General features: G+C 37.2%; 1 protein-coding gene across 3 annotated transcripts in view; it reads left to right on the top strand.

Annotated features, from left to right (window-relative positions):
- Positions 1-12,492, top strand: part of LOC131228190 (uncharacterized) — a 47,462-nt gene extending 34,970 nt beyond the window's left edge. For 2 of the 3 annotated variants that reach the window (XM_058224054.1, XM_058224056.1), the window contains one exon: positions 12,131-12,492. In XM_058224054.1, coding sequence (XP_058080037.1) covers positions 12,131-12,167 — 37 coding nt within the window. In that variant the 3' untranslated portion in view covers positions 12,168-12,492. The remainder of the gene's footprint in view (positions 1-12,130) is intronic. The other variant, XM_058224055.1, reaches the window with a different exon arrangement.
- Positions 12,493-12,827: the final 335 nt, after the last annotated feature.

The raw sequence follows: 12,827 nt of genomic DNA, 5'->3' as shown, positions 1-12,827 counted from the left end.
TGAACTTCTTGTTCTTGAAAGTGAACTTCTTGATGTTGTACTTGAACTTCTTGATCTTGTACTTGAGTGACTTGATCTTGTACTTGAATGGCTTGATCTTATACTTGAATGTAGACAAGGATGACATGAAGTTGATCTTACAATACACACTAAACAAGATACCAATTCCAAGAGATTTTGGCACTACAAAATTTGACAAACCTAGGAGCTAGATAAGATAGCATTTACAAAACACCCCCTTTTTTATGCAATCTGTGATGGGAGCTATAATGGAGCTAAATCCTTTTATGAACCGCCTATAAAAGTTGCCAAGCCACGAAAGCTTCGCAACTCATGAATATTGCGTTGTTCAAGCCATTCGATTACGGCACGAACTTTCTTAGGGTCCGCTCTCATGCCCTCAGATGATACGATGAACCCTAAGAAGATAACGCTCTTTGATATAAATGTACACTTCGTAAGGTTAGCGTATAGCTTTTCAGTTCTGAGGACCCCGCAAACTTGCCTTGGATGGTGGAGGTGTTGTTCCTTTGATGTGCTATAGATAAGAATGTCATTAAAATACACCACAAGAAACTTACCCATAAAGGGTCTCAACACATGGGTCATCACTCTCATAAATGTGCTTGGGGCGTTAGTCAAGCCAAAGGACATGACTAACCACTCGTATAGCCCATCCTTCATCTTGAAGGTTGCCTTCTACTCATCTCTTGGGTGTATACGTATTTGGTGATACCCGCTCTTGAGGTCAATCTTTGAAAAGATCGTGGCACCCGCCATCATGTCTAACATATCATCAAGACACGGTATGGGAAACCGATACTTGGCCATGATTTTATTGATGGCTTGACTGTCCACACATATGCGTCACGTGCCATCTTTCTTGGGCGTGAAAAGCGCTGACACGGCACATGGACTCGTGCTCTCTTGAATGAAACCCTTTCTGAGGAGCTCATCTACTTGCCTCTTCAACCCCGCATGCTCTATAGGATTCATTCGATAATGAGGAAGGTTTGATAAAGTCAACCTAGAGACAAGATCAATGGTATGCTGGATGTCCCTCATGGGGGGAAGTTCATCTGGTAAGTCCTTTGGAAATACATCGTGAAACTCATCCATAATTGGCTTCACCTCAGGGGGTCCCTCTACACTAACCTTGGGTGTAATTTCTCTTACCACTAAGGCGTACACCATCAAATCCAGCGTAGTCTCTCTCAAACTCCTTGACGTTGATTACATGAAGAGACTTAGTTTGGGATTTCCTCGCATCCCTTAGGTTACCCGGCTTCCCCTCAGTTTTCTTCTCCGCATTGCTTTTTGGTGGGAGAGGAATTAGAGATAAATTTTTTCCTTGATGCATAAATGAACATACATTTGAGCAGCCTTATATCGTCACATTGTGGTCAAATAGCCAAGGTCGTCCCAAAATGATGTGTCCAACGTCCATAGGTAAGACGTCGCACCATAACGAATCTGAATAGGATCCAAAATTAATGGGCACGAGACATCACTGGGTAACAGGTATGGAAGATGTATCCACCCATGACACTCTATAGGGCTGAGGGTGGACTCACTCATTAGCTATCGGATATAGGGTATATAATACTCACATCCATTAGCTTTAACACCTCGGCTTTAACCATTTCTTTCATATTTGGATTTAACCGACGTTGTGGTTGTCTAGAAGTTTTCACATTGTCCTCGAGGTGAATGCGATGAGTATAAATCAATGGATCAATTCCCCTGAGGTCTGCGATTGTCCATTCAAGGGCTCCTTTACGTTCCTTGAGAGTAGAAATAAGTATACTCTCTTATTCCTCATCCAGGTGGGAAGAAATCACCACCGGATATGTTTCATCTTGATCGAAGTAAACGTATTTAAGATCAACAGGTAATGGTTTTAGGTCAAGCTTCGGTGTCTTGAGACTAGACAATAGAGGCGTAATGTTGGTTTTGGGCAATTTTTCGAATTCCGACCTCCACCGGTTAGTTTCAAGTACCAGCACAACATCAAGCAAGGCATCGATCTCCCTAATCATGTCATCATCTAACTAAGGGGAGTGGGCCAAGCACGTCTCTAGTGTGTCTTAGTATAGAGTCAAAGGTATTCTATCTTCCACGAATGAATCGATCATGTTTACATCATGGGCATCATTAAAATCCTTGGGTTGTTTGCACATGTTAAAGATATTAAGCTTTAATGTCATGTTCCTGAAAGTTAATTTCATAATCCCATTCATGCAATTGATAATTGCATTTGATGTAGTTAGGAATGGTCGGCATGGGATGACGGGAATTTGAGTGTTCACGTCAATGACAAGCTGAGTGTCTAAAACAATAAAATTTACTGGATAGTAGAATTTATCGACTTGGACTAGCACGTCCTCAATCATTCCTCTCGGTATACGAACCGAACGATCAACAAGTTGAAGTGTGGTCCTGATGGGTTTTAATTCACCAAGGTTGAGCTGTTCGTAAACCGAATAAGGAATCAAATTTACACTTGCTCCCAAGTCAAGTAGTGTGTGCTCAATCCGGTGGTCACCAATCACATAAGAGATGGTTGGGTTACTGGGATCTTTGTATTTTTGTGGCACATCTTGCTTGAGGATGTCACTCACTTTCTCAGTCAAAAAAATTTCTTTTGAATGTTTTGCCGCCTCTTAGCCATGCAGAGATCTTTCAGAAACTTAGCATATGAGGGTATTTGTTTAATGGTATCCAAAAGAGGAATATTGATTTTCATCTGTTAAGCACCTCCAAGATATCCTGAGTGTTAAACATGGGTTTTGGTGAAATCAACTGTTGAGGGAACGGAGCAACTGACTTGTATTGTGTTTCCGTTTCTTTCTCATGTGAAGCATCACTAAGTCCATCATTCCTCTTAGATTCTTCCGAGTCCTTAGGCTTCTTAGCCCTTGTCAGGATGTTTTTATCAATTGTCTTTCCACTTCTAAGAGTGATTAATTTAACTTGTTCTATATGCTGATTCGAAGAGCTCGAGTCACTTATCTCACATTGTGGTTTTGGGTTAGGTAGAGGTTGAGCTGGAAAAACCCCATTCTCCCTAACTATGTGTGACTCCAATCTTTGAATGAACTTGGTAAGGTCCTGGAATGCTTGGAATGTATTTTGATTGAATAGCTCTTGATTTTGCATATGTTTTTGAAACAGATCCTCTTGGGGCAAGGAAGAACCCCTTGAGGATTAGCTGTTTGGCCGTTCCTCTAACTGAGGTTTGGGTGGTTCCGTCAACTAGAATTATACATGTTTGAGATGGGGCCGCTGAATGGCCTTTGATAATTGTTCATGGCATTAGATTGCTCATGTAACAACTCTTGGAACGCAGGAATTGTAGGACATTCCTGTGTCAAGTGTATGTTACTAGCACAAATACCATAAACAGCCTCAACGGTCTCGTCAGGTTTGACTGTCTCTACTTTATTCAGTTCCATGGCCTTAATCTTTCTTGTGAGATTAGCCACTTTGGCACTCATATCATCCTCGTCCCTTAAGTCGTAAATCCCTCCATTCTCTCTAGACTGAGTTGGCCTAGAAGTTGTGGCTTTTAAGGAGGTATCCCATGATTGCGCGTTTTCAGCAAGCATATCAAAATAATCCCATGCGTCATCGGCTTCCTTATTCATGAACTCCCAATTGCAATTTTCTCTACGAATTGACGCATGGGCGAAGTCGGTCCATCATAGAAAAAGCTTATGACTCGCCAAATTTCATACCCATGATGTGGCCAAGAGTTCAGAAGATCCTTGAATCGTCCCCAACATTGGAAGGTCTCTTCCTCTTTTTTAGCATAATTCATGATTGCCCTCAGGGTATTGGTCTTGTGAATTGGGAAGAACTTTTTAAGGAACTCCCGGGTCATCTCAGCCTATGTCCCTATCGATCTTGGTCTTAAAGCGTGAAGCCAAGACTTGGCCTTCTCCTTCAAAAAGAAAGGAAATAATTTCAGTCTTAAGGTATCATCAAACACATTTTGGAAGTGTAGAGTTGCTATTATCTCATCAAACTCTTTAAGATGTAGATATGGACTTTCAGAATCGGGTCCATGAAACTTCGGGAGTAGTTGGATCACTCCTGGCTTAAAGTCCACGTTTCCTGCATTGTGTGGAAACACCATGCAGGAAGGTGTACTCGCCTTCGCTAGTTGTAATTAATCACACAATGTTCTAGGTGGAGGAACGTTATGTACTTCGTTCTCATCTTGTCGTTCCTCAACGGGATAGTGCGGTTGATTTGCAGCCATGTTGTCTGCTAACTTGGATGATCTCAAGGCGTGTCTAATCCGGTGATGGATAGGCAAACCTTCGACCAATCCTCCTTCACTTAAGAGATGTAGAGTGTTGTCACGAACCCACTTGGGCATGTAACACTCTAATTCCCCAAGTCTAAACTAAACCGTAACTCAGAAAAAGGAAACTATAGAAAAATAAGAAATCTGAAAAGAGAAGAGTTGGTAGGATATTACTGGATCGAAGATTCTATGTTAAGTGCTACAAAACAAAAACAAACAACGTTAGTATCTAATAATTCAGAGAAAACTAATCTAGAAAACACATAAAAAGTTAGACTGAATCCTAACCTAATTTTAGTACTAATATAATTTAGAAAATGCAACCGAAGTCCCCGGCAACGACACCAAAAACTTGTTCGCTTGTCACCCCAAGTGTAGGGTTGCGATGTAGTAATAATCTCGATGAGGCCTAGGTCGTACCACAGGGACTTGCTATTTGTGCAAATTCTGGAATATGTTAGAACCAGAATCAGAAACTAATCTAAACACTGAATTTGTTGTAGAGAGTAATTTTGAAGTGAAACTATCAAGAATAAAGTACTAGAGCGCTAAGGATTCACTTATAGTCATCTTAATGCTATTCTACTTGATTCAATCAATTTAACTCAATTGGAATCGAAGTCCTAATCTATCCAGTCGGATGATAGAGTGGTTGAAACATCATTCATATTCCAGAACATATTCTAAACATTCATTAGATTGGTTCTCTCATAAAGCATCAATGTAATGATCGCATGGAATTCAAAATATCTACTATGCCCGCAGTCAATGATAGATCAATGGATTTTACAGATCACATAATTGCAAAACATGTAAGATAATATTAATAGCTTTCCTAAGCATCCAAAGTGCTGGAGTTGACAGTAGATCAAAGTAAACTGAAAATACTGCTTCATTCAAACCAAAATCCATGAACTGTTCAACATATAGATCAAATAACTTGAACCGAAGTAAATTAAACATCAAAACAAACTACAAGCTTCACCTCCTAGCTCTAGCTAAGAAATTAGCCAACCATAGACATGATTGAACTAGAACTTTTAAAGAAAAACTTGAAGCACTACGACTCCTTGCTTTACTCCTTCTACCATAACTCGTACATAGAAACTCTTAAAAAACCCCTTTAAATATACTTGATTCACACCGACTTCAAAACCGCTTCAATTTTATGCAGCTATTGTAGCTTCGATATCACCTTTGATGGCGGCTTCGATGGTAGCTTCGATGGCATCGAAGTCCCGTCGAAGAGTTCACGTCAAATTGGGAAACTATACAACAACCATCTTTTGAATTTGTGTAATCTCTTGATGTCATCACACGTCCTTTGATGGCTTCAAACCTGACTTTGATGGCATCGAACCTCTCGATGGCATCGAAGAATGCTCCAAAGTGTCCAATGACCAAAACTAGAAATTCATGATTTTTACGATGAGATCGAACTAGCTTCGATGGCATCTAACACTTATTTGATGACATCGAACACTCCTTCGATGGGATCGAAGGGTGCTAAATATGTAAAGCAAGAAAATCAATTTTTCTCTGATTTTTGCGATGGGATCGAATTATCTTCGATGTCATTGAACACTTACTTTGATGTTATCGAACTGTCGAGTTTAACACTTCTGATTTTCAACAATTTGCAGCTTTGATTTTCTTCCTTCTTCACTTGGTTTTGTTGGATCTTGGAGTCTTGAATTCTTCAATCTTGACTTCTATAGATCCAATCCTCACTTTGGTACATCCTTCAGCATTAAATTTATGTTTTTAAGCATCATTTTCTCCTTAGCTTTCAAAATCACATCGCAAGAGAAAACATGTGTAATTAGATCAATTAAGCACATTTATGTTTACAAAACCAATGCATAACAAGGGGGAAATATGCAATATTTCACACTCAACAGTCTGTTGCCCATTTCCTTAACATATACTATTCTATCCTTCAACATTTTATTTATAATTCCCTCTCTTCCTTTCTTACTCTATTCTTATCCTCATCTTTGGTTGTTGCTCCTTTCCAAGTTGTCTCCTGAGGGTGCACTATATTGATCTTCATTTTTATTTCATCTATCCACTCCCTCTGACCCTTTGTTAGCAAAATTCCATTTGAAAGTCAATAGTTTTGGAAAAAAGAGAGCGTATAATTGATTAAATGTTTAAAACTTGTATTTCAGAAGAGAGGCATAAAAAAAAAAAAAAAAACCCTGCTCTTCTTGGTAAAACAAATTAATTAATTTTTTAATACAACATATTTTATTCAAAAAACTTTTGGAGGCACTTCAAAATATAGAGAATGGTGGACACCACCCATTGATAAAATTGAGTAGAAGGTGAAAATCTTTAGTAGAGAGGGACTGATTTGTGTGAGGATTACTAGAAAAGGAAGGATTTGAGGGAGCCAAAGAACATTTGACTATCTATATGCATTAATTTTCATACATATAGAAATTCTAATTATTTTAATTAAAATTAGAATTACAAGCTTCACCTCCATAAATAGACATGATTGAACGACAAGCTTCACCTCTTAGCTCTAGCTAAGAAATTAGCTAACCATAGACATGATTGAACTAGAACTCTTAAAAAAAAACTTGAAGCACCACAACTCCTTGCTCTACTCTTTCTACCCTAATTCGTACATAGAAACTCCTAAAACACCCATTTAAATAGACTTGATTCGCACTGACTTCAAAACTGCCTCAATTTTACGCAGCTATCGTAGCTTCGATGGCAGCGAAGTCCCATAGAAGAGTTCGCGCCAAATTGGGAAACTGTACAACAATTGTCTTTTGAATGTGTAATCTCTTAATGTCATCGCACGTCCTTTGATGGCATCAAACCTGACTTCGATGGCATCGAAGAATGCTCCAAAGTGTCTAGCGATCAAAACCAGAAATTCATGATTTTTATGATGAGATCGAATTGGCTTCGATGGCATCGAACACTCATTCGATGATATTGAACACTCCTTCGATGGGATCAAAGGGTGCTTAAATATGTAAAGCAAGAAAATCAATTTTTCTCTGATTTTTGCGATGGGATCGAATTACCTTCGATGTCATCGAATACTTACCTCGATGGCATTGAACTGTCTAGTTCAACACTTATGATTTTCAACAATTTGCAGCTTTGATTATCTTCCTTCTTCACTTGGTATCTTTGGATCTCGGAGTCTTGAATTCTTCAATCTTGACCTCCATAGATCCAATCCTCACTTTGGTACATCCTTGAGCATTAAATCTATGTTTTTAAGCATCATTTTTTCCTTCGCTCTCAAAATCACCTCACAAGAGAAAACATGTGTAATTAGATCGATTAAGCACATTCATGTTTACAAAACCAATTCATAACAAGGGGAAAATATGCAATATTTCACACTCAACAGTCTGCTACCTATTTCCTTAACATCTACTATTCTATCCTTCAACATTTTATATACAATTCCCTCTCTTCCATTCTTACTCTATTCTTATCCTCATCTTTTGTTGTTGCCCCTTTCCATGTTGTCTCCTGAAGGTGCACTATATTGATCTTCATTTTTATTTCATCTATCCACTCCCTCTGACCCTCTGTTAGCAAAACTCCATTTGAAAGTCAATATTTTTGTTAAAAAAAAGGGCATACAGTTGATTAAATGTTTAAAACTCGTATTTCAAAAAATAGGCAAAAAAAAAAAAAAAAACCTGCACTTTTTGGTAAAGCAAATTAATTTTTTTAATACAACATATTTTATTCAAAAAACTTTTGGATGCACTTCAAAATATAGAGATTGGTGGACACCACCCATTGATAAAATTGAGTAGAAGGTGAAAATCTTTAGTGGAGAGGGACTGATTTGTGTGAGGATTACTTGAAAAGGAAGGATTTGAGAGAGCCAAAGAACAATTGACTATCTATATGCATTAATTTTCATACATATAAAAATTCTAATTATTTTAATTAAAATTAGAATTACAAGCTTCACCTCCATAAATAGACATTATTTTTATTTTTATTTTATTTTTATTTTTTTAACAGACCCACGCACACCCCCACACACTCACGCCATAGTCGTATTTCACCACCTATGGATGCTCGAACCCTTGACCGGGTGTTGAAACTCCTCAGCATCTACCACCGGAGCAAGAGTAAGGATCCGCACACTTACGACATGATTGAACTACAAGCTTCACCTCTTAAGCTCTAGCTAAGAAATTAGCTAACCATAGACGTGATTGAACTAGAACTCTTAAAAAAAAACTTGGAGTACCATGACTCCTTGCTCTACTCCTTCTACCCTAATTCGTACATAGAAACTGTTAAAACAACCCTTTAAATATACTTGATTCGCACCGACTTCAAAACCGCCTCAATTTTATGCAGCTATCGTAGCTTCGATATCACCTTTGATGGCTATTTCGATGGTAGCTTTGATGGCATCGAAGTCCCATCGAAGAGTTCACGTCAAATTGGGAAATTATACATCAACTGTCTTTTGAATCTGTGTAATCTCTTAATGTCATCGTACATCCTTCGATGGCATCAAACCTGACTTCGATGGCATTGAAGAATGCTCCAAAGTGTCCAGCGATCAAAACTAGAAATTCATGATTTTTATGATGAGATCGAATTGGCTTCAATGGCATTGAACACTCATTCAATGACATCGAACACTCCTTCGATGGGATCGAAGGGTGCTTAAATATGTAAAGCAAGAAAATCGATTTTTCTCTGATTTTTGCGATGGGATCGAATTACCTTCGATGTCAACAAACACTTCGATGGCATTGAACTGTCGAGTTCAACACTTCCGATTTTCAACAATTTGCAGCTTTGATTTTCTTCCTTCTTCACTTGGTTTCTTTGGATCTTGGAGTCTCGAATTCTTCAATCTTGACCTCTATAGATCCAATCCTCACTTTGGTACATCCTCGAGCATTAAATTTATGTTTTTAAGCATCATTTTCTCCTTAGCTTTTAAAATCACCTCGTAAGAGAAAACATGTGTAATTAGATCGATTAAGCACATTTATGTTTACAAAACCAATACATAACTAGGGGAAAATATGCAATATTTTACACTCAACAGTCTGTTGCCTATTTCCTTAACATCTACTATTCTATCCTTCAACATTTTATCTATAATTCCCTCTCTTCCATTCTTACTCTATTCTTACCCTCATCTTTAGTTGTTGCCCCTTTCCATGTTGTCTCCTGAAGGTGCACTATATTGATCTTCTTTTTTATTTCATCTATCCACTCCCACTGACCCTCTATTAGCAAAATTCCATTTGAAAGTCAATATTTTTGGAAAAAAAAGAGAGCATATAATTGATTAAATGATTAAAACTCGTATTTCAGAAGAGGCAAAAAAAAAAAAAAAAAACCCTACTCTTTTTGGTAAAACAATTTTTTTTTTTTTTTAATACAACATATTTTATTCAAAAAACTTTTGGAGGCACTTCAAAATATAGAGAATGGTGGACACCACCCATTGATAAAATTGAGTAGAAGGTGAAAATCTTTAGTAGAGAGGGATTAATTTGTGTGAGGATTACTTGAAAAGGAAGGATTTGAGAGAGCCAAAGAACATTTGACTATCTATATGCATTAATTTTCATACATATAGAAATTCTAATTATTTTAATTAAAATTAGAATTACAAGCTTCACCTCCATAAATAGACATGATTGAACGACAAGCTTCACCTCTTAGCTCTAGCTAAGAAATTAACCGACCATAGACATAATTGAACTAGAACTCTTAAAAAAAAAAACTCGAAGCACCACGACTCCTTGCTCTACTCCTTTTACCCTAATTCGTACATAGAAACTCCTAAAACACCCATTTAAATAGACTTGATTCGCACCGACTTTAAAGCCGCCTCAATTTTACGCAGCTATCGTAGCTTCGATATCACCTTCGATGACTGCTTCGATTGTAACTTTGATGGCATCGAAGTCCCATTGAAGGGTTCGAGTCAAATTGGGAAACTGTACATCAACTCTTTTGAATCTATGTAATCTTTTAATGTCATCGCACGTCCTTCGATGGCATCATACCTGACTTCGATGGCATCGAAGAATGCTCCAAAGTGTAGCGACCAAAACCAGAAATTCATGATTTTTATGATGAGATCGAACACTCATTCGATGACATTGAACACTCCATCGATGGGATCGAAGGGTGCTTAAATATGTAAAGCAAGAAAATCGATTTTTCTTTGATTTTTGCAATGGGATCGAATTACCTTCGATGTCATCAAACACTTACTTTGATGGCATCGAATTGTCGAGTTCAACGCTTCCGATTTTCAACAATTTGCAGCTTTGATTTTCTTCCTTCTTCACTTGGTTTCTTTGGATCTTGGAGTCTTGAATTCTTCAATCTTGACCTCTATAGATCCAATCCTCACTGTGGTACATCATCGAGCATTAAATTTATGTTTTTAAGCATCAATTTCTCCTTAGCTCTCATAATCACCTCGCAAGAGAAAATATGTGTAATTAGATCGATTAAGCACATTAATGTTTACAAAACCAATACATAACAAGGGGGAAATATGCAATATTTCACACTTAACAGTCTGTTGCTCATTTCCTTAACATCTACTATTCTATCCTTCAACATTTTATGTACAATTCCCTCTCTTCCATTCTTACTCTATTCTTATCCTCATCTTTTGTTGTTGCCCCTTTCCAAGTTATCTCTTGTAGGTGCACTTTATTGATCTTCATTTTTATTTCATCTATCCATTCCCTCTAACCCTTTGTTAGCAAAACTCCATTTGAAAGTCAATATTTTTGGAAAAGAAAAAGCATATAATTGATTAAATGTTTTAAACTCGTATTTCAGAAGAAAGGCAAAAAAAAAAAAAAAAAAAACCTGCTCTTTTTTTTTGAAACAAATTATATATATATTTTAATACAACATATTTTATTCAAAAAACTTTTGGAGGCACTTCAAAATATAGAGACTGGTGGACACCACCCATTGATAAAATTGAGTAGAAAGTGAAAGTCTTTAGTAGAGAGGGACTGATTTGTGTGAGGATTACTTGAAAAGGAAGGATTTGAGAGAGCCAAAGAACATTTGACTATCTATATGCATTAATTTTCATACATATAGAAATTCTAATTATTTTAATTAAAGTTTTCTGTTTTAACATTATTTATATATAAAATATAAGTCGCATATATGCATATATGTAGCCGTTTTTTTCATTCCTTTTTTTTTAAAAAAAAGAATCCAAACCGTATCAAACTGAACTTTTCATTCTCCGAAAATTTTGGTGCTTTTATTTTTCCGTATTTTTAACCATTGAGACTGAATTAAACATGAACATTTCCCATACCCTTTTCTGGCCGTACGCTGTTTTGCTAACTGTGCTATTACCTGACAAAGTTTGCAACTTGCTTTCTTGCTCTTCTGCTTTCCACCACAACCAGGTGTCATTGTAGCACATCGGTTCTAGGTAATGCCTACCACATTTTTCACCACACCCTAGTTTAGAAATTGTGTAGCGTCACTTGTGGGAATTGTCCTAGCCCAATCTTGTCACTTTCCACCACTACCAGATTTACAAAGTGTAGCTGCCGGAACACAATAGTTTGATCGGTATTCAAAATAGGATTTGCCTTGTATGATAATCATATTGGAAGAAATTGTAATGCGCCAAGTATTCACTCTTTCATCAAATTCTCTGCAAAACTACTTGTCATTAGAAGTTTTTGCATTCCTTTTTTCCATCTGAATCACTGCTATTGCAAACCCTTAACAGTGACAATCAAACTAGTAAAAAATTCTTATTCATGTGTTCAAGTCATTTACTAATCATGCAAGGTACAGAAAAGCCGGAGAGAAGGTTGCAAGTGATTGAAGTTGGATGATTCATCTGATTATTATACCAGTTTATGACATATAGTGCTTGGATTTATTTTGAAGGACCACAAAACAAAAAAAAAAAAAGACGAAAAAATAAAATAAAAATGCGGTGGTTTTTGTTTATTTGTTTTATTTCTATTTTGTATTTATAAAAGATTCCGTTATTCTTGTGGGTGGAATAACCTCCTGTGTATCTGTAGTCAACTTGTAACACTTTTTTTTTTGTTCGGTCTAAAGACTGAAGTGGTTTATGTATCTGCCACTGAACTCGTTACTACTTGTACTTTGGACTTGTAATGGTATTTATGAACGTTTGTGTATCTATGTATCTGAACATGTAATAGTTGTGTTTGGATTCCCCAATACGGTTGTTTTGTATTGTATAGGGTGTTCTGTATGGATATGCCCGGCAGTCCTTGTGTACAATCTGACTTTGTTGGAAAAACGGAAATGTTTGGGATGTCATAAGAGACAGCGAGTACAACTAGCGGCTGAAGTATAACGGTGTACCATTTAAAATTTCATGATCTACGAGTGCATTTCTGTGAATGTCACATGCTCTTCCATTTAACTCTTTGGATGAAAGTTGGAACCTCGACCCAAGACCACCCACAGGTTCATAGGGGACGGGCATTGCCTCGTAAGGCACACACAA

The sequence above is a fragment of the Magnolia sinica genome, chromosome 15 (genome assembly GCF_029962835.1).
Source record: "Magnolia sinica isolate HGM2019 chromosome 15, MsV1, whole genome shotgun sequence".
NCBI lineage: Eukaryota > Viridiplantae > Streptophyta > Magnoliopsida > Magnoliales > Magnoliaceae > Magnolia > Magnolia sinica.
Note: the sequence above shows the minus strand (reverse complement) of the source record. Positions and strands in the feature narration are given on the sequence as shown.